Here is a 21,648-nt window from a genome sequence, read left to right as displayed (position 1 = left end):
CTGATGCACATTTACCAGCCCAGCATGCAGCTTCTCCACATGGGAAGGAGGGCAAGGGGGCTGAGCAGTTTTCTGCTCTGACTCCTGTTTTGCTTCAAGGCCGAGCTGCTGCGATCTGGAAGCAGAAGAGCATCCTAGCCTGGCTCCTGCCTCCTCCTCCCATCCTCCCCCCGCCAGCAGTGCCTGCAAATAAGTGAAGTTTGTAAGTGAAGCTTTCTGAAGATTGTGTGATGAAAGTATATTTTAATTATAGTTTAATCCTGGCTGGGCATGTGGGCAGCTCCTCATGCAGGAGGGAGATTGCCCCTTCCAGAGAAAGCCAACAGCAGCTCCAGGCTCTCAGCCTTCACATACAGCTTCACATTAGCAGCAGCTGTTCACAAACACTTGCCACCCACAGCCTGAATTTCCATCCTCAAAAGCTCGTGATACCACCAGCTCATGCAGTAGCTCTGTGCACGAGCTGCCTGTTAGCTCAAGGCAGCGCTGACACTGCCACCGCTCTGAGGGCAGGCCCCTGCCCACGGCCGAGAAGTGCCACCTCCCTGCCTGCACAATCGCTAGTGCTGGCATCTGTGCACGCCTGGTCGGTGCCAGCTGTCCTCCTCAGTTTTGGAGGGAGTGTTGTGGTGGTCATTCCAGGGCAGCGGATGCTGCAGAGGGTGTCAAACTGAGCGCAAAGTCAATTATCTGTGGGCAACCCTGGAAGGCACCTCCTTAGACCACCCCATGTGCTTCAGGTGACCCAGGAGGGCCTGTGCTGGCACCAGCAGCACCACCAGGACAGATGTTGCAGTCAAAGATAACTGGTGCCACCTGAGCAAGCCCATATCACCCAGCTCCTCACCAATCCCACTCCTCCACAGGCCGTCCTAAAGGGTATGTGAAGCCTTTACAGACTTTCTCTCATTTTTTGAGGTCTTTTGCTTCAGGGGCTCCTGCTTGTACCACCTGATTAGTGACCAGCTGTGGCTCCACCACTTTCATGCTAAGAAATTTGTGTTTGCAGCCCTCAGAGAAGATGCATCATTGGTTCTCCAAGCACTGGGACATACACTTGAAAGGAGACCACACCAACCCAAAATCAGGTCAGTGACTAAATTATTTGTTGCTGTCAGATCAGGTGTCAGTACTGTATGCACACTTAGGAAGATATTTGCAGTTGTTTCTTAGATCTGAGAGCAAGAACTACCTATTTGTGAAATAACAGCTAGGTTGGGAGGGAAAGGCAGGGAGTTAGGAAAGGGTGGGAAGATGAAACTGCAATGTCATCTGCTGAAAATGCAAATGTTTCTTCTGCTAAGAGCTTATGAAGGTGGTACCAACAAGGGATACTAGCTGATTGTCACACAAACCTTAAATAATAATGAATATAGGACTGTAAAAATACATGGAAAGCTTCATTTACTGGTTTCAACTTATTTCTTCTAAATAGCATGCTAAGAACTTGAGATCTGTGCCCTTGCCTTTTAGGATTTCTAACCTGCTCGTCAGGGCTCTAGCTCAAGAAGTCTCAGCCTGCTGTACCTGTGTGCTGGCCCCTTGGCAAGGATGATAGTGCAACACGTGCTTTGCTGAGCCAAAGCAAAATGGCATTGCTGCCCATCCCTGCTGGCTGTCAGCAGGCCCATGCGATTTGTGTCACTGCTCTGCCATTTCAGCAAAGGTAAGGAAAAGACTCTTTTCCTGCAGTCTAGGTAGCATCAGTGCCTGAGGCTGATAGGCAACACAGTACAGCCTCTGAGAGCTGCAGGAGGTGGAAAAAGGGTAGTTTTATGTGTATTACCTGGCAGTAGACTTAGAAAAATGTGGTGCTATGTAGCAGGTTGGCAAACATTTCTTGCGTAACTTTTTTTGGTGTAATTAGAGGAGAGTTTACTACTTTGTTAAGAAAGGCAAAGTACTAGAAAAGCACATTTTGTTTTAGGAAGTACCAGTAAACGAAAAGCAAAAAGCAGAACTTTCATGTCTTTTGAGCTATCTGCTTTTGGTATCACGGATGTTGCTGAGCTTTTGTTCTGTGCAAGAAGACTTCCTCTTTCATCAGTCTTTCATCTGACTGCTTACTGAGATTTTCTTCAGCTAGATCGCTCTTAAAAGGCTGAAACTGTGCTAGTTCTCAGGATGGGATTGTCAGGAAGAACGTGAAGAAGTCAAGGCAAGTCTAGCCATGAATAAGGTCTATGATATTTTCAGCTCTCTTGAGAGCTTCCATCAAGGTAAACCTAGACTAATTTTTTCTCTTATAAAGTGGCTCTTTGAAGCAAAGTGAACTGGTGTTTTCGGCTATTTGTTTTCCTCAATATTCGTTACTTGGTGTCTGATCACAGTGGTTGGCATATGCAAATACTGTGACTCATTTTTTAAAAAAGCATAAGTGTTATACCAGTAACAAAGAAAACAGTTTGCATTTCAGGTGAAGAGGCAATAATGTATCACAAAATATTTACCCAGAAGAGTAACAATTTGCTGAGGATTTAACAGCAGTTTGACTTTTTTTGTGTATATGATTAAAGCTTACAGCTTTGTTTTCAAACTAAGGTTTTCATGAGGGTTTTATAGTACGTGGCATGTAAGGTGTGCCTATTTTTTTCTTTAGGGTCTTCTACTTTTTTTTTTTTTTTTTTTTTTGAGATGACAGCCAGTATTCACTTTTCTGGAGAGTTTAACAGTCTGTGCTTGTAAGTGTTCTGCTTTTAAGCAAGGTAGAAAACCTAACCTCTTTGCCTGTGTTAATTTAGTGGTTGTAGACCATTTACCCAACAAGAACATTTTTGCTGGGAATGGATCTTATTCCTTCTCTTTCTCTCTCTCTCTGTCTCTCAAAAAGAAATAAAATAAAAGCCCATGAGCTCATTGATCATCTGGGAGGGGAACTTTTCCCCCACCTGCTGACTTTGTTTTTTCCATAGGTCAGGGGCAGGTAATGACACGTGAGGCAAGGTGGCAGGGTGTGGGGAGGGAGGGGAAGAGCACAGATCATGAAGAGCCATTGGGCCACCTCTTGTCTGTGTCACATGAGCAGAGCAAAGAGGCACAAGGGCATTTTGCATTGATGTTGTTGGAGTGCTTTTTAAAAAATAAAAATAAAAAATAAAATCAGTCATTTTCTGCCCTAGTTGAATGAAGAATGTGATGTGCTTAACAGGAAAGGTGGTGTTATACCACCTTTGCATTGGCTCTGCAGAGCAGGGTCGGGGAGCTGCTGAAGTTGAGTGTGCTTGCCAGGGCTTCCTGGGGGAGCTTGGTCAGTCTTCGGGATGGTGGTGGCAGCCCTACAGGGTATGGACATGGCAGCTTTGTACGGTATGTATCTGCCAAGTGCACCGAAGCACAGGCATGCATGTCATCGTGAAGGTGATTAAGTGTAGATTGAAGGGCTCCCAGAATGGACCTGGCTGGGTGCACTTTAATTGGAGGGCTGGCAGTATTTTTGCTTTCCAGGTCTACATGGGAGACAGCACAATGGCTGGAGCCTAAAATCATCCTCTTTAGAAGTGCAGGCTCAGAAAATCTCTCATTCCATACCCATCTTATTTTTCCAACTCTATTTGTCTTGTTGGATGCTAATTTTACTAAAGCCAAGAGACACGTTCTTGTAATTGACTTTGTGTCATGCAGCAATAACAAAGTTTGGGCTAGTTATTTTCTGACTTAAAATTCATAGTTCAAGGCAGAACATGAACCCTGGGGAAATAATTCGTTGGTGTCCATATTATTAATATTAAAAAAATAAATAAATCAAAACTCAAGTTTAAAAAAAAAAAAAACCTTTCCTGCTGAATCGTGCTATATTTTCTGCATAGTATGTAAAACATTCTTTAATTGCTTTTAAGCGTGTCTGAAGAGTGAGATCAATTTTTCTGTGGTAAAATTTGCTGTTGCTTTCCTGAGAGCAAAGCAAAGGGCATACATTATGCAAGTGGTATTTGATATCCCCAACAAAAATAAACAGCCTGAGGAATTCAGTGAGGAAGCATCATGCAGGACAACACGCTCTGCTTTGCTTCCTCCTGCGCTCTTCCATGCACAAGCAGCGTGGTGGGTGAGGGAGATTTGCCCCGATGGAGGCCCTGGCCCCTCAACATGAGCTCCTGCTCCCACTGAAATTCTTTCATCCAAGGCCCCACTTGCTCCATGGCCCCAGCATGGGGTGGTGCCTGCTCCTGTAGCAGTGCCCGTCTTGCTGTTTCTTCCATCTCCTACATTGTGTTGTTTCTCAAGTACATCCAGCAAGGCTCGCTTACTTCAGATCCATAGAATCATAGTTGGCCTTCTGAGATTCCTCAGTGACTTTACCTGTTCAGTTTTGGAGACCTTCTTTGCTCAAGGAAGCAAAAACATAGTGTCTTGGCACATTTGAAGCTCAGGAGAGGCAGAAGCAAGTTGTTGAAGGTGCTAAGGCTTTGCATCAGGGCATGTCTGCTGGCCACAATCAGAGCTCTGGCCTGGTTATTATACAAAATGCAAAGTTACGCAGTACCGTAGCAACAATAAGAGCAATCAAAGGGCAAAGGTATGCATACTGAGAGGAACTTAATAGCAGCAAGAAATGCATGCAGCCTACAGTATTTTAAAGCCTATTTTGGGTGCTAAAAAGCCCCCCTGCAAGCATGCTTTATTATGATAAAGTAGAGGCAAAGTGAGTAAACTCTAAGACTTCATTGCTAGCAATCAGGAATTGTTCATTTGACATCTTGTATCAAAGGAAATTAAAATGCAAATAAATACCATCATAGTACACGTTGATTTTTCTTTAAAATAAGTTGTTATGGGCAAGCAGGAGTCAGAAATCAGCTTTTCCAAGTTCATTAAAATTAAAGAAAAGTAAAAAAAAATTTGATGTCAAAAAAAAACCCCTAAAACTGCAAGGTATAGAAACCCTTCTGCTTCCCTGTTGATGTTCTCCTTCTCTCAACACTCAGGTGCAAATAATTAATGCTAGTCTGTTGAAGCTGCAAAGACAGATCAAGTACAGTCCTTTTTTTTTCCTTCCATTAATTAAAAGGAGATTTCCTATCTTTTAATTCTGAACAGATACAAAGATGTGCCGAATGGCTACACAGCCATGGCTAAGTATTTGCTGTGTAGTATAAGAAAGAGCACTGGTAAGAACTATATGGAGCAGAAATGTTGGAGAGTGCCAAAACCCATACTTGGCTACTATTTGAGTTAGCAAATTCACAAAATAGTAACTTACTGCACAAAACTTCTCTGCAGTAAAGGATGCTATGTCAGATAACCCAGGCAGCAGTGTCTTTACGATACCTAAAGGCTTTGCCTAATTGCAGTCTTGCTTGTGGCAGCGATGCCTGCGAAGAAATTCCCAGGCCCTGTGAGTGAAGCACAGGCCTGGGCTCCTACTGCCATAGCAACAGAAGTGCTCCCTGCCGAAAAGCCAGCTGAGTCCAGGAAAGGTCACCAGAGACCTTCAGAAAGCTGGAGAGTTATATTCCGAAGTAATAAGACACAGCTCTGAAGCTGGAACGATGAAATGGTTTGCTGGTGGCAGGCATCCAAAATTCACAAGTTTACCTCATGAATTATATTTTTAATGCGTTAGTGTTGACTCTAGGGCTATTTGAGCTCTTGGCAGGTTTTGGGGGAGTGGAGGGTGGTAGGGCTCTGGAGTGAGGGTGCGAAGATTGGGGTTTTTCTGCAGTTGGATAGAAGTTACTCATGAAGCTACAGGGACTGAGGCCTTGTGGAAAAAGCCCATGAGTTCCAAGGGCTGGCATCACTAAGGAGAAAAATAGCTTCCTTCAGTGTTTTTTCTGTATTCTTCCACTACAGTTGCTGTCAAAGTAGAGGTAAAATGTAGCATGCTGTTTCCAGGGACACTGGTCAAAGTGCTGGGCCTGGTATCACCAGAGACAACTCAGTCTGCCTCTCATGACAGGCTGAATTTGTGGGAATGTGGGAAGGGAGAGAGCTCTGTTTTTGTTGTTTGTTTTGATGTACCAGATCCAAGCAGGATCATCCTCTGGGTGGAAAGCTTTTTAAAGACGTAAAGTTTCTGATGCACCCTGTCATGTTTATGGTTGTATATGATTGCAGGACTTTTCTCTTGAGTGCTTAAAGCATTTGGGTAGCACTTCCTTAGACCTGTGTAAACTATAACTGATGATGTAAACTATATCTGATGGTAACTATTTTGACCAGGAAAACATTTTTTCCCCCCAAAGGTGTATTAAGACTGCTGGGTATAAAACAAGGCAGAGGCTGAATGTGCGCAGTGCAGCAGCAAGCACAGCCTGGCCCGCTGCCCTCTTGGGGGAACAAAAACCTGATTTGGATCTGCTTTCCTTTGCCTCTCTGAAAGAGCTTGTGCAAAGTGACTCTGCTGTGCAGCGGGATGAACAAAAAAAGACACACACACACACACCCCTACACCCCTCTTCTGTGTTTAAAGAGGATAAATTAAAAGGTACTGGATGGGAATGTGCATTTGAAGATTCAGCCACATCCTCAGTCCCACAGACTCCTCTACTCCCACTGCATGCTAAGGAAGCAAGTGTTTCTGAGTACAGGACACCTTAAAAAACAAACAATAAGAAACATTTACATGCGTACAGGACAGACTTGGTGTTAAATATTTAACTGTCATAATCTTCCTAATCTGTTTTTTTGTCTTTTCCTATTTATCTGTAGTGCATGTTATTCTAGTAACCCTAGCCCTAACAGAGTCCTCAGGAAGTCTGCAGCTAAGTCTAATATTTTTTTTCTTCAGAGAACAGTTAATCTAATCTGTGGTTCTTGCCATCTTCATTATGGAAAAAACAATATGATTACACAGCTTGGGGCAACATGAAAGCACGTGAAGCACCAATCCACGAGTCTTGGTACCTTGGATCTCCTACGATGGTGTAGGCATGTGTGTATATTTGTTATAACAGGGTCATTGTAAAGTCACTATCCCATAGTCTCTGAGAAAAGGGGGAAGTAATTGAGGCCATACATGGAAACCTCTACACGTAGTATCTTTTTTTTTTTTTTTTTTTACGATTCTTCCTTGCTTCTTTTGGCACAGGAGACTTGCTTAACATTCTTTTTCCCCAATTATGTGTGATTATATTTCATATGGCTCATTATTAACAGAATCAGCTAGTTAACCAGAAGCCTGCCAATAAGTTGAAAGCTCCTTGAATTCAAAATGTTGTATATGGAGGAAGTAGTGGAATAATATGTTTTTTGGGGGGATGCAAATGCTTCAGCAAAATACCCCAGGTGGAGGTGGTTTAGTTGCGGTGGGGGGAGCAGGTGGAGGAGGAAAAAAGCAACAATAAATAACTGCATCTTGAGTCACATCTGGGAGTGCTGGCTTTTGGTTTAAGATAAATGGCCAGCCTGCAGCTCCCAGCCAGAGCACACACAGCAGCAGCCGTGGACAGGGGAGCGCCGGTGTTATTTGAGCCAATGCAAATACCCGGGACCAGCTGGCACAGCAGCTGAAACCAGCACACTTTGTTCGGCACAGCCAGCCACATGGCACGCTTACATATCTGTGCTACAGCACAAGAGCGAACGTGAACAAAGTTATCCACGTACAGGCTCGGCAAACCAAACCCAAATTACCAGGTCAAACATACTGCAGGCAATAATTAAGTCCTCAGTAGATTTACTTGTCATGAGATTTTGAAAATCTTGGTATGAAATAATGGTGCAAAGTCCCACAAACTATAAAACGTCAGGAACACTGGGGCAACTGAGACAGCCTGCAAAACGCAGGCACTTTAGTATTGTTTTAGACATTGCTAACTTCAGAAATGTGGTAGGTAAGCATACCGTCTTGGATCAGAATGTACTTTACGTTAGGTATCTGCAAGTTACTGCCACGTAGCAGTGGAAATGCTGTTCATGCAGAGAAAGAGAACAAGCTTCCTGCTAAAGGAATTTGTAATGCAAATATGTTATGCATACAAATGTTAAGTGCAGGCTGGGGGCAAATTGGACAAAAGCTGCCAAGTGCATCAGCTATGTCTAAGGATGACACACCCTTAGGTTAAAAAGTTGTATGTTAAGGGTATACATTCACAAGCTCTTCAAGCACAGCAAGTATCTTGGAGCAGAAAGGAGTGACAGGACTGTAAAGGATGCATACTCTGAGCAGTATTTACAAGTGAACATAATAAAGAAACTGATTTCTTAAAAATCTTTTAACTCTATAGAGTAAATCTTCAAAGTAGCGCATGGAAGTCATGCACACAAATCTCATTATTCTGAAAGCTGCTTAGGAACTTTAGCCCTCAGAGTCAACATACCGCAACACATTCAGAAGTAAAATTTCAAAGAGTTAACAAATGTTTCTAACAATTAGCTAATTTAAAACAAAAAAAAAAAAAAAAGAAAAATAGGATTGAAAAGGATTTAAAAGGGAAGAATTACAGAGGGTTTATATGTTAAGAAGGAGGTATTTGAAAGGGATTGAGAGGGGTAGAGTAGGAAGTGGATGTGGTTAAGGCATTTGCAAGATTAGTTGAAGAAAAGTCTGGTAAAACTGGAAGTAGGGAGCCAAATCCTGGGACAAATGAATATAGTTTCTCTGATGTATTTGAAGCTGCATGATTTATACATATTCAGCATCTGGCCTGTGGACCTTAAGAATGATTGGATAAAAATAATGATGAAGCCTATTAAAATACAACCATAAAAAGTAGTATGTAGTGTTCGATGCACAAAAGGTTAGCACTTACCTTTTCAGAGATGAAAATATCAGTGCCAATCAGTGGTACCAAACAGTTGCAGGTATTCTCTAAGCCTTAAGTGGGCTTAGAGAACTAAGCATCTTACCAGTAACGGAAGCTGCAACTTCCTATGAAAGCTGGCTTATTGAAAACAAAATTTTTCACAGTATCATTAGTGCTTTAGAGGTGGGCTGTGAGTCTGAAACTCTCTTTCAAATGCATCCTCAAAGAAACAGTATAATATAAATGTTCAAGCTTTGGGAGCTGATCTGGAAAGCTCTGGCATCGAAAAGATATTTACTCTAATTAGCGTAGATACACCTTTTGAAACTCCTGTCGGTTTCTGTATCCACAGAAAATATATTGGCACTCCCAGGTGAGTAGGGTGTGTGTGTGCATATGTGTGCGTGTGCTTGAGATCTCAATTACTTCCAGGATTAGGACATGTGTAACGTCCTACAGGTGCTCTTGGAACAGGCTTGATGAGTCTGTGCTTGCACTGAGCAAACACAGGGTAAAGGTACACAACAGACAGAGCAAAAAGGCAGCAGAGAAAGATAAATAAAGAGCTGAAATTGGTCAGCATGGCAGTATCCAAACATTGTACTCCCTGGCTGTGCTGCAGAGCTCCTAGGATCTTTTTGTATTTTGCATACTGAAATCTCAAACAAGGGGGCAAGGGAATCTATGTCCTGACATTAAGCAGGCTAATTTATAAGATTACTCTTATTTCATTTGCATTGCTTCAGTGCGCCAGTGCCATGTTCAGAGCACTGTCAGCATTGAGGAAGAATAGAGAAGCACTGAGAGTTTCACGGTCATAAGAATAAACATTGACAGCAGGATACATAAAATAATGTATTGGATTTGAAACATGACATCACAGGAGAATGAAGAAAACCAGATGCATCTGCTAAGCATTTCTGGCCAGATCAATTTAAATTATGCTATTCTTGACCTATGCAACTTTATTGTAAAAGTAGGATAGGACAGTGCTGCAGACCTGGGATAACCAGCAAGGAACCCCAGAATTTTATGTTAAAACCAACTAAAGAGCAGTATCTTTTTTTGCCTCGATACAAAACTCCTCAGAACAATAAGGGTTTTACTCTGTGAACTTTGTTTATAAGGTCAGCATAGACACTGATGCTATTGCTGTTCCTCTTCATGCACTTATAGGGTAGGAAAACACTTGATAATGGAGATTATTGTGGATACTTGAAAGGAGGGTATCGTTTAACTGTACACAGATAATTGAGTGGAAAACTGAAAATCCTGGTATCAAGGTTGGAGTCTTATGATGAACTTGTATAAAACAATCATTTTTATTGAGAGAAAAAGAGGAATTACAGACTAACAAAAGGGTAGTAGCAGTAAAGAAAGGCTTTGGTAGAAGCTCTAAATGATCAGAGAGGACATTGTTATCAGATGAAGCAAGTTCTGGGTGGCTTACAATGAAGTATTTTAATTTTTCAACAGCAGTCCAAATTGTGCAGTCACTCGTAACAACATAGGAGTTCTTTTTATTACAATTGCATACTATATGCACTTCTTCAGAGAGACCAAGTTATTGATCGCTCCCACCTATGTTAATAGTACATCTCTGTTTGGATTGCAAAATAATAACTACATGTTTAATTAACTTCTGTAAGTATTGCAATGAAAATTATGCCTAGCAGAGTCCAAAATCCAGACTCATGAATGTAGGGAATTTTTAAGTTACCTTTGACTAATACTCTTTTTGAATAATGAGTTTGTTGTTCTGCAGTGGACAGGGTAATAACACTAAGCTTAGACCCAGTCTAATCTGCTCAAATAACTCCTATCTTCAGTGCCCATCTACCTCTGTCCATAGTGCTGCTGTCATGCAGCCATGCACACCACTACACGCAACTACAGGGCTCTGAGATACAACCAGAGGCATGGCCAAGATGAAGAAGATGGGAGTCCCTCTCCCACACTCAAGTCCAATACCACAGCAGGAGACTTCGGTGAAAGAGCACCATGAATCATGACTGGTTGCACAAACGTGGAATATCATTAATATCACATCACCAGGCTGTGTGCATCTTTACCTAAATGACATCATTTTATCACCTATCTGTGGGGTCATCATTAAATGCAAGACAGTGGGACTCGGTACTTTCACAGCTTTAGGGAACGTGATACATCCATAGGCACTTTGCTGAAGTACATGCATCCTACATCTCAGAAAATCTGCTTTCATAGTTTTATTACAAGCTAAAACATGAGATGACTTCTAAAATTCTGTGTGCAGATGTGAGGCGTGGTAATGTAGGCATCAGCTGGCTCACCACCACACATTTGAAGGGCAGGTAAATCTTAATGCACATGAAACTGGTGGTGGATGCTGATTTGGCTATTTCCTTTAAAAAAATCATGTTGAAAAACATTTTTATTATTATTACCTTTTTTTTAAATATGCCAGTATCAAGCATTTATGAATAACATTTCCTGTTTTAGTAATCAACCCACTTAAGAGAGGAAAACAAGTATGTGAAAAAGATCTGCATCTTATTTACATTTGAAATATTACATAATTCTGAAGGTATCAGAAGCATTTAAATGAGGATTTTGATAACAGTGCTGTATCAAATGCAATATTTTTTTTTCATGTTTAAATAAAGGAGATTGTAAGGACATAATTGGAAAAACTGAGGGTGGGGTCAAAAACATACCTCATCCATTACAAAAATGTCTGTGCTTTTCTTGGTCTGTATTTTAAGAGCATATCAATAGATGCACAATAACAGGCATTTCTTGTTCTGCAAGTAATAATTTGTCTTGTCTTTTAGCGCTTCATCATCAGGTACAAAAAATCACCTGACTTTGTGCATACAAGATGAGCACATTTATGGAGCACTGATTTAAAAAGTCACTAACTCTGTCCTCAGGCTGCAGCCCTTGTGCTGCTTCTGACACTCACCACCCTGCATAATTGCATATCAATGGAGCATTCTAATTAATGCTCTGGTTTTAGCGTTGTGATACATGTGATTCTGTGCATCACCAGTGTGATGCACAAAACATGGAAAAGGGTATCCTTTGTTCGGTAAGCGTGCTGGCTTATTTATTTGACACCGCTGCTTCACAGGGGCAGTTTGTCTCGATTCAAGCACTTCCCTGAGCTTGTGGGTATATTTGCAAACCACTTGTGTAATTCCTAGTAATGACCATAGAAGTCTGTAGATGACAGTTTAAAGTGCACAGTACAGTTCAGCCCCTCAACTTTTCATCTGCAGTAGGCTTTTCTGTGACATTCTTATTTTGCTGATCTCCTCTATTTTCTGGTCTTAGTTTGATTAACCGTGCATACACGGGGGAAAAAGAAGTGATTCTTTTGACTAGCAGTATCAAATTTAGAAATGAGAAGGCCCTAGTTGGTCAGCTTTATCCCCAACACAACTGGGGTTGAAGTCCTAGCTCAAATTAAGTTGACGGCAATACTCCCCTAATTTCAAGTAGAGGTATTCAACCCTACTAAATACTTCATATCCTAAGGGCTCTATAAGTTATTGCATAAACATTACATAATTAGACTATGGAAAAAAAAAAAAATCTCCCATTTGCCTTCAGAAAAGGGAAATTCCTCACCTAAGGTAAAAATCTTTGCTGCCAGGTTTCCATGGGAGAAGCTGGCAGAGATAAACTGGCAGCGATGGAATATTCTGGGATTAATTAGACGTGGCCTAGATACATGCTGGAGAATATCAGCGCTGACCTAAATGTTGCAAGGAACAGTGCCTCTATCTCCTCCTTTGTGTTAATCAACTCTGACACCAAAGGCTTAGCAGGGCAAGTTTGAAGAGAGATGTTGCATAAAAGCCTGAAAGAGGCAAATTGTTAAATTAGTTTTTGTTCATATTATAATCCTGCTCATTCAAATCTAAAAACGTATTGAAAACAAGTTTTATCTTCGTGAATCTTGTAGGTTAATAAGAAGTCAACCAGCTTTTTCAAGCAGTTAGCCAAGAGTTTACAAAGCTCTGCTGAGGATCACCATGCTTTAACAGGCTGTGCAGTTTTCCTATAGCTTTTGTCCTAAAGCACCGTTCCGGGGGGAGTGTGGGGGAGAATAATTAGTTACACAGATACTGCATTCATTTTTAGTTATATTCCAATATGTCAATGTTGTTGATGGTAACAAGGAATGGAATCAACTTCACTTTGACCTAAGGCTTAGAGGAGCAGCTTCCATTGCTCAAGGAGTCAATGAATGGGAATAGGAATGAATTGCTGATTCTTCCGTTCGGTTTGAAATAATGTCAATTGGAATGAGTCTTTTACCACTTACTCTGTGAACTGCAACTAACTTCTAAACTCCCTTTTCCTAAAGGAAATCCCCAGGTGGATCAAACTACTCAGAACAAAGACTTACTTGAGCTGATGTTAAAATAAAAGTGCAAACTGGAGATCTGCTCCCAGCTAATTGCACATACCTTGGAATTTCAGAATGTTTTTGGCTTCATTGGACTATTCAGCCAACTAGTTTGTCATTGCAGTTGTACATCAGAAAAGGGAGTTGAATGACAGTGAACCGAGAGAGCTGGAAACCCGCAGTATGTGAAGGTGGATGAGATCCTGTCATTGTCACTATTACTTCTCACAGGTGACTAAAAAGCAATGGAGTTCAGCTTGCCAAGATGACAACTTTATTACAGTTGTGCATGTGTGTCTATACTGATACCTGAGCTAAAACTGTCCACACTGGAAATTGTTTAATTCATATCAAGTAAGGATATCTATGTAGCTATGGACCAGAGGAAAGGGAGAAACTTCCCCCCAAAAATGATGCATCTGCATGTTGTACTAAAAACCTTGTGAATTCTATTTCTTTATGATTATATTTAGTAAAAGACTTGAATATGTGCAGTGTTATGATCCAACAGCTGCTACTGCCTGCAATTTCACAAGCAATTCCCACAAAACATGTCTTTTATAACAGAATCATTTCACTCAATTACTTAATCAATACAACTTGGTGTCAGATTATACATAATAGAAATAATCTATTGTTTAAGAATCTCTCTCCAAATAGCAACTCCGTGGGAACAGAGGCCACTTAGTATCCCAGCATTGCTTCGCATCCACTTGTAATGTCAGACTCACAGTTTGTGAAGCCTGCAAAACAGTAAGAAAGCTTGGAGTTGTTATCTAGTGATACTTTTATGCTTAATTGCTACCAAGACTTTTGACTTTGAGTAATGGATTTGTGATGGAGACTGTGAGGATCTGCAAACTTTACATGACTAATGGTAATAGTCCTACTTTGCTGTCAGCTGCAGGCACCTCGCATTACGCCACACACCTTCCACATTCCCAAGGAACCCAATTGGAAAACCAGTCTGATTTATCTCTATGACGTTATTCTGGTGCTATTATTTCAGTGTTAATGCATAAACCTCTCTCTTGAACTGGACTTATTATTAATCATTAAGTCATTATTAATTGACCTTTCACGTATTTATGTAAAATAAGGCAAATTACTCTTTCTGCTCGTGTATCCTGTGGCTAAGGAACAACAACAGATAGTTGTTTTAGTGACTAGTAACTGTTGCACATCCATATTTTTCAATTTAACAACCTTTGATTGTCCTTCTTACTTGCCTACAAAGCCTCCTAGGGCTTTATCTTGTTCAGATTTAACATGCTGACTTTACCAAACTTACCCAATGCTTTACTAACGATTATTAACTTCAGTAACTATGTCTTGTTTAATTTTGAACATAACAGACTATCTTGAATAAGAATCTTAATATAATAATAATGTTATGTTATACTATCAACAGCCCAACAATAAACTGTCCATAGAAATATGGAAATCTAATTTATTTACAGTTGTTTGTAAAATATTTCATATTGTACCTCAAAGGTACTTCAGATTTTGTTCAAATTGTGAATTTCATTGAATTAACTCTTCTAATTTGCTAGATTTTAAAAGGTTTTCAGGAAAAGTAAATCAGCATCTGAAATGTGGGTGTTTACACCGTTCACTTTTTCAGCGTAACAGAAATTGCAGCAACATATTTCAATTTTTCCTGCCCTAGATTCAGGAAATGATGCCAGTTAATTTCTGTTCTAAGTGTTCAGGAATATGTCAACCTGAAAAAGGATATTTTCTGGATCCAAAATACTTGCTCTTACATCTGGTTCAAAATACAGGTGAGAGTTCCTAAAATAAAGTCATTTAAAATATGTATTTTCTTTTACTTTTGAAATGGCTAAGCCATGCTCAGAATCATTCCAGTTCTCCTCAAACTTAAATGAGACACCCACGTACCAGACCATTCCATCTCCTGCTTTAACGAGATCCAAATCTGTCAAGGATTGTCAACAGGCATCGCGGCGTGGATTTCTTGAGGACTTGCAAATCCAAAAGAGGTTAACTTTCTGTAGACAAAAGCAATATTAATAGTACAGCATCGGCCATAAACATTGATTGGTGCTCGATACCAGAAAGTGCATCTGAAAAAAATATATAGATTTTTTTCCTTTTTTACAACCTAGTCTTCAGGACATGAGTAGAATACAGACCAACACAAAATAATGAGCTTCAATTACTGTTGTTGTGTGATAAAATATAGGATGAGCTAGAGGTGATATTGCGGGAGGAAAACTGACTAAGTAGGCATGACAGGAGTATGGGGGCTAAATATAATGACAGGAACTTCATAATGTGTTCTTCATAAAAGTGACAGAAAAAGCAAAGGAGGCAAACTGCGCTGTGCCAAAAGCATTAAATCAAATGGTGAAATGCTGAAGAATAATTTTTGGTAGGGCATGCAGTGCTAAAGCTCCAGCTTAAAAAAAAGGGGGGGGGGGATAAAGGAGAATTATAGGAAAAATTGTACTAAAGATTAGAGATCACGAACACCAAACAATGAGGATGAAGTATACCTCAGTCTAATTTGCAAAAGCGTGTATTAAGTATTACTGAGAGCCACTTGTTTGACTAAAGCACATTTTAAACAATTGCAGAAATTAAGAAGAATTTTAAAACCTGTAATTCAGTTTTTTATCAACTCCCACGTTAAATATACATACACTGTAAATATTTAAGGTACAGCTTTATCTCCATGGGAGCGTATGCCAAATTCTGTCCTTCTGAATTGTCCTAGCTGGTGAACGCCTCATTAACCTAGAGTCTGCGTGAGCGTCCCTGTGCTGAGGACGGCCTCAGCAGGGAGGTGAGCCTCTAACAGAGCTCGGTGTAGGGCTGACACCAACAGCTCCGTGCTAATGCTCTTCACAACGTTTCTGTAAGTGCCAATGGCCAGCTTGCCTTAGACCCAAAGCAGCAATGTGTCAAACCTCATCAGCTTTGTTCAGAGATGATTGTTTACATGCAAATAACTCCACAAATCTGACCATGGAGCAGGGAAGTTGGGAAGGGCTGGGAAAAGCAATTGAATGCAGCCAGAGTTTTCACTGGACCAGAGGCAGGAGACAGAGGAAACATTTCAAGGACCATTGCTCCAGCCAACAGGCTGCTTGCTCCTGGTGTGTCACCATGTGCAGCCATGCAAACACAGTCACTGCTGCTTTTGTTTCTGTCCAAAACAGGACACAGCAGCGGATGGAAGGACACACAGCTGACTGGTGCACAGGGCCTTTCACCACTCCTTCCCAGACCATTTCCTGGGTACTGTGCTTCTCCAGCCTGGCAAATTTTCTTTCCATCTACTCTTTCACCTCCCACGAGGCTACTACAGATCCTGTCCATGTACAAGGTTTTTGCATTAATGAATTGTAGAGAAGTTTGGGATCCTGTGATGAATCGTGCACTAAGGTATATATCATGATACTGACAAATGCTTTGTAATACATAATTCATAATATAGACATTCCACTGCCCTTAAAAATATAGACATGCCAATACCCTTTAAAAGCCATGTTAAAATGAAACCAGCCCTCTCGTATTCAGGGCATTCAGCTTAGGAAAGCAAGCCACTGCCTATCAGCTGGCATTTTCCAGCAATTTCTTCAATTTCTTCTCTAATCAAAGCATGACCAAGTTTGCTGTTATATTAAGCCTGGAGTATATTCTATAGTGAAATACCGCACTAAATGAAGTGTTGGTAGTTAATTCTGGAAACTTCTAAGGAAAGTGAAATTGCTTGAGGTCTACAATCCATTGCAAATTTCAAAGCACTGTTTACAGACTCGTGAAAAAGCCTTGTGATCTGTGCTTGCTGCACTCAGCAGAAAGGGAAGTTGGTCTCGGAGCTGCAGGCTTGACAAAGGAGGACTGTGTTTGAAGAAAATCTGCAGATGAGCAAAATGGGGGGGGGGGTTGTTGAAGCTTTTACAGCAGCTTGTTGTATTACGGAACTTTGCACTAGATGATTTTCATTTTGATAGGTACTGAAGTTTATAGGCATTTCCTTTCAAAGACTGCATTAATGTTCAAGAGAGGCCTTTATTGTGGCCAAATATTCAGGACAACGCTTAAGAGGCATACCCAAATACTGACACTTCCCCGGCGCAGGTGACTGCACAAGGTTTTGACATTTGCCCATGACCCTGCTGCAGGCACCATCCCCCAAATCCCCAGCAATAAGGCAACTGAATGGCTTAGGGGATTGGTAGTCGGATCCTTCACCCCCAGGTCATCAAAGGTCTTGGTTTGGGAGTGCTGAGGGTGTGCAGTGACTTAAATACCGCCGGGTATTTATTTGCAGGCATGTGCAGAAAGGAACATATGATTTTGGCGCAGCAAACAGTAGACGCGTCCACATATAGATCCAAACATTATGACAGTGCCTGTCTGCTGGAAGCATTTGAATGACAGAGTATCAGGCTGACACAAGTTGATTAAGCCCCTAATAACAGTCAGGATTGTTTCTTGTTTTAGTTTGAGCTAGACGCTTAAAGCACTGTGGTTTGTACAGTCTTTGCAAACGAGAGAGGCAAAGTTTCATGTTTAACCCCCTCTCTCTCTCTTTTTCTCTCTCCCCTTCCAGGTCATAAAAGACTTTTTAAAGTGTTTCTGAATGTTACTGGAGACAATCCAAAGGCAACTTTAATTTGAATTTTCTATCTCAACCGTATGAGTTTGGCAAGAGCAAAAATACGTTCTGGGGGTATTTTGGGGGACTTTACTCCATGGGAGGAACGAAGAGTGCAGAACCTGAGACTTCAACTCGTCCCTAATGAAAACAAATGCCTTCGGCGGGGCAGAAGATTACTGCCAAGGTCAGCATTAACCTGGGCCGTCTGGAGTCGGGCCGGGCGGCCGGCGCTCCTGGGGCGAGGGGACAGCAAAGGGAAGGGGGCAGCCCCCTCGGGGAGCCCTGCCGGGGCCGAGCCGGCTCAGGGGCTGGCACCAGGGCCCCGTCCCTTGGCCCGCACTGCCTCCCAGCGGGCATCGGCTGCTCCTCCTCCGTGGGGAAGGGCTGCCGGCTGAGGAAGCTGCTGCCCTAGGGCAGCTGAAGGGGAATTGACTTATGGCCGGGTGCCGGGCTGCTGGGAAGCAGAGCCCGGCCACACGCGGGATCACCCTCCAGCGGGGAGCACTGTGTGGTCTTGGATGTGCCCTTCATTCATGGGTATCGGCAGGATGTAAGCCTCCATTTAAAAAAAAAATAATCGGTGGGCAACCTTACAAATGTGAAATCGTGTAGTATTGACCGGCACGCAGGCAGCCCTGTCCCTGTCACTCAGCTTTGACAAGCAGCAGCAGAGCGGCTTCCCAGGGCCGCAGCCAGCTGTACGCCACCCTCTGTGCAGCGCTTTCAGCGATTTATTTCTTCTTCGTGAGTATGCACCAGCACAGGAGAACAGAAAGGGATCCCCAAAATGGAAACTTAAGCCCAGGGAGGCTAAGCCATGTCTTGCTGCAGTTAAGGTCTCCTGAAGTCGGGGGCTTCCACCCCCCAGCCTTGTGCAGGTGCTGTTGTCATCCCAAAAACAGGCACTGGAGCCTTCATGTGGAGATGTCAGTGTGGTCGCTGCCATCACAAATGGGGAGGGAGCTTGGGGAAAACACCCCTGGGGCCCTCTCCTCCAGCCCTGTGGAAGTCAGAGGGCCGTGCAAACAGCTGTAAGGGTTAGAGCTGTTGCCCATGCTGTAAGTGCTGCCTTCCCATGCCTCGTACCTTGTAGCGTGGGGAAGGATCACAGGGTGCTATATAGCACTTGCACGGGTTATATGAATAAACAAAGATTTCTGTGTCTAGGTGTGTCAGCTACAAAGGTCACTCTGTTTCTTTTTTTCCTCCAAAGTGATCCTGTTCAGGGTGTAATATCCTGTTTTATTTCTACATTGCTTATCATTGAAAGTTAATGTTCAGGATTGCTGGATCTGATATACTCACAATGCACACAGGGAAAAAAAGAGGCTGAAAAATGTCAAAACAAGCGGATATTACTGAGAGTATAGAAAAGGCAAAAGTGTTACATGGGGAGTATTGTCCTTACATCACTGTGCTTTGTGGAGGACTCAAATAATCAGGTTTTTGTGTGCGTGCATGCGTGTGACAGCCTTTCAAAGGCGGAAATAGGATGCCTAACTTTTAATGCAGAAAATTAGTAACGAAATACATGCAAAGCTTCGGGCTGATAAGATCTCTGCAATCTCCTCCAGAATCTGCTACCCTGAAGAAAAATGTGTTGACTTTACAGGCTTGTCCTGAACGCGCACCAGTGCCGTTCTGCCCCGGCTGCCTTCAGTAATTAATGGGGCCTGTGTTCGCCCGGCTGTATGTCCATCACTGCGCTCACACTGCGCTCGGATTTTCACCAGCCAGTGCCCCATCGCACACCACGAGAAAAGAGAAGCGGGGAGGACAAATCGATAAAGGACCCCCCCGTATACACCCACACAGCGCTCGGGAAGCTCTGGGGCCCCTTCCCCTTTCGTTTTGCGGGGGCGCGGTGGAGCCCGGGGCTGCGGCAGGTGCAGCGGGGACCCCGCCCGGGCTGGGGGCTCGGTGCCGGTGCGGGGCTCGGTGCGGGGCGGCCACGTGGAACCGCGGCGCCCGCTGCCGCCGCCGCCCCTTCCTGCTCGCCTCGCCCCGGCGAGGAGGGAGGGAAGGAGGGAGGCAGGCAGCTAACGGGGAGGAGGGGAAAAGGAAAGCGAGGGGGAGGGAAAAAAGATTTAAAAAAAAAAAAAAAAAAAAAAAAAGAAGGGGGGAGGAAAAAAAAGTTTGTACGTGCAGCGGCGGGCGAGGAGCGGGCAGGCGGCGGGGCCGTGTCGGGCCGGGCGGGGGGCGGAAGGCCGGCGGTGCGCGGCGGCGGGAGGCAGAGGGCGGGCGGGCGGGAGGATGCGGCTGAAGCTGGGCTTCCTGCTGCGCGCCGTGCTGCTGGCGGGCAGCTTCTTGGGGCTGCTGCTGCTCTGGTCCTCGCTGTCGCCCCGCGCCGAGGAGCCGGCTCCCCCGGGACGGGTGAGTGCGCGGCGGCGGCGGCGCCGGGCGGGATGGGGGCGGCGGGCGGGACGCCGCGGGGCCAGCCCGGGGATAACGGGGGGCGGCCGCCGGAGCCGCGGCCTGCAGGCCCGACACGGGGAGCGGCGGGGACAGCCCCGGCCGGCCCCGCATCCGCACGGGAGGCGCCGCGCCGCGGCCCAACGCCGCCGGGGGGGGGGGGCGCGGAGGGGGCCCGGGGGGCGCCGCGCTCCGGATGGGCCCCGCGGCACCGCCCGGGGGGGCCCCGCGTCGCCGGGGGCGGCCGGAGCTGGGCCGGGGCCCCGGGGCCGCGGCCCCTTCCCGGCGGCGGTGCCCCGGGCGGGGGCTCCCCCCGAGCCCCGGTGTCTGGGAGCCCCCGGGCGCGCCGGGCCCCGGGGAGCTCCGCGCGAAGCGGGATCGTCGGCGGGGCTTGGAAAAGTCACAGCATCGCCTAGCGATGGGGGGAGGAGAGGTCTTGCGCCCTGCTCGTACGCTCGGTCCTCTCCGGTGGGCTGCTTTGACTCATCGGCGAGGCGAGCGAGCTGGCATAATTCTCGCTTTTTAACAGCGAAAATGACTTTGGGCTCCTTCGGCAGATGCTCTGTTTTCTGAAGCTCCCACAGTTTGCTGTATCTTGCCAGTTACTGCTGAGATAATAGGCCGTAGTGGGTTTTTTCTTGAGATACACAGTTTATTAAGTGTTGGAGTTCCCGTAATCTGCTCTTCTCGGCGCAACGCGGGCTTCTCTGCGTACGGAGAATTCTTCAGAAATGTTGCTTCCATATCTCCCGAGAAAATGTCAAGAAATAAACATTTCACATCAAAAGCGGTTGAATTACTCATCCTGCGTAGGGAGGAGAAACAGGCCTGCCAGCGGGCATCCTCAGGGCGAGCAAGATGAGCGGCGTGGCCTTGCAGTGCCCGCCCTTAGGTGGCTGCCCCAGGAGCCCCTGTTGAGGTATGGCACTCCCAGCACCCTAGGAATTTCTATGAGTGCTACACTGACTCAGGCTACCCCTTCCCACCAGCCTGAAGGATACTTTTGAGCCGAAACCTTGTACCAAGCTCCGTTGACATGCCAGCCCCAATGTGGAAATCCCTTCTCACTTGCATGTGTGGTGATAAATGAGTGGGAAGAGTTTTTTCAGCCCGTCCCTGATAAAGCAGTGCTCTGTCTTGGTTACCTCCGTCTGGGCTGTAGGAAGAAATATCTGTGATAGCCACCTCAGGAAATAATTCAGCCTTTGTTGGGAGCAAATATAATTCTCTTAAGTAAACACTGTCAAAGAGAAATCTAAACACAACGTGTGGTTCATTAGCGAGATCAGCCGTTTACTTATCACCGTGATGTATGTGAGAGCGAACAACACGTTTTATCATCGTTTTGTAGGAAATGGTGGTGTCATTTCTAAACTGGTGTTTTGCTTTGGACTGCTTGCCTCCTGAGCAGCCTCTCAGGTAACGGATCCTAGCAAAGAAGCAGTGTGTAAGCAGTGGCTGTGCCTTGGCATATTTTGGGGAAATGCCGGGGCACCTCCGAGCACACTGCTTGGTAGGAA

General features: G+C 44.2%; 1 protein-coding gene and 2 long non-coding RNA genes across 4 annotated transcripts in view; 2 read left to right on the top strand and 1 right to left on the bottom strand.

Moving 5' to 3' along the window:
• The first annotated feature begins 521 nt into the window (after positions 1-521).
• LOC121069322 lies at positions 522-19,654 on the top strand. The gene is made up of 4 exons (XR_005819384.1): positions 522-1,088; positions 1,474-1,666; positions 16,269-16,494; positions 17,669-19,654. It is a non-coding gene; the product is annotated as an uncharacterized LOC121069322 (long non-coding RNA).
• Positions 12,040-19,920, bottom strand: LOC121069323. The gene is made up of 3 exons (XR_005819385.1): positions 19,859-19,920; positions 14,986-15,095; positions 12,040-13,826 (listed from the first exon to the last, which is right to left on the bottom strand). It is a non-coding gene; the product is annotated as an uncharacterized LOC121069323 (long non-coding RNA).
• GALNT7 (polypeptide N-acetylgalactosaminyltransferase 7) overlaps positions 19,870-21,648 on the top strand; it is a 72,083-nt gene continuing 70,304 nt past the window's right edge. For both annotated transcript variants that reach the window (XM_040555409.1, XM_040555408.1), the window contains exon 1: positions 19,870-20,089. In XM_040555409.1, the coding sequence (XP_040411343.1) occupies positions 19,970-20,089 (120 nt within the window). In that variant the 5' untranslated portion in view covers positions 19,870-19,969. The remainder of the gene's footprint in view (positions 20,090-21,648) is intronic.

The sequence above is a fragment of the Cygnus olor genome, chromosome 4, assembly GCF_009769625.2.
Source record: "Cygnus olor isolate bCygOlo1 chromosome 4, bCygOlo1.pri.v2, whole genome shotgun sequence".
Taxonomy (NCBI): Eukaryota; Metazoa; Chordata; class Aves; order Anseriformes; family Anatidae; genus Cygnus; species Cygnus olor.
This window is presented reverse-complemented; position numbering and strand designations above follow the sequence as displayed.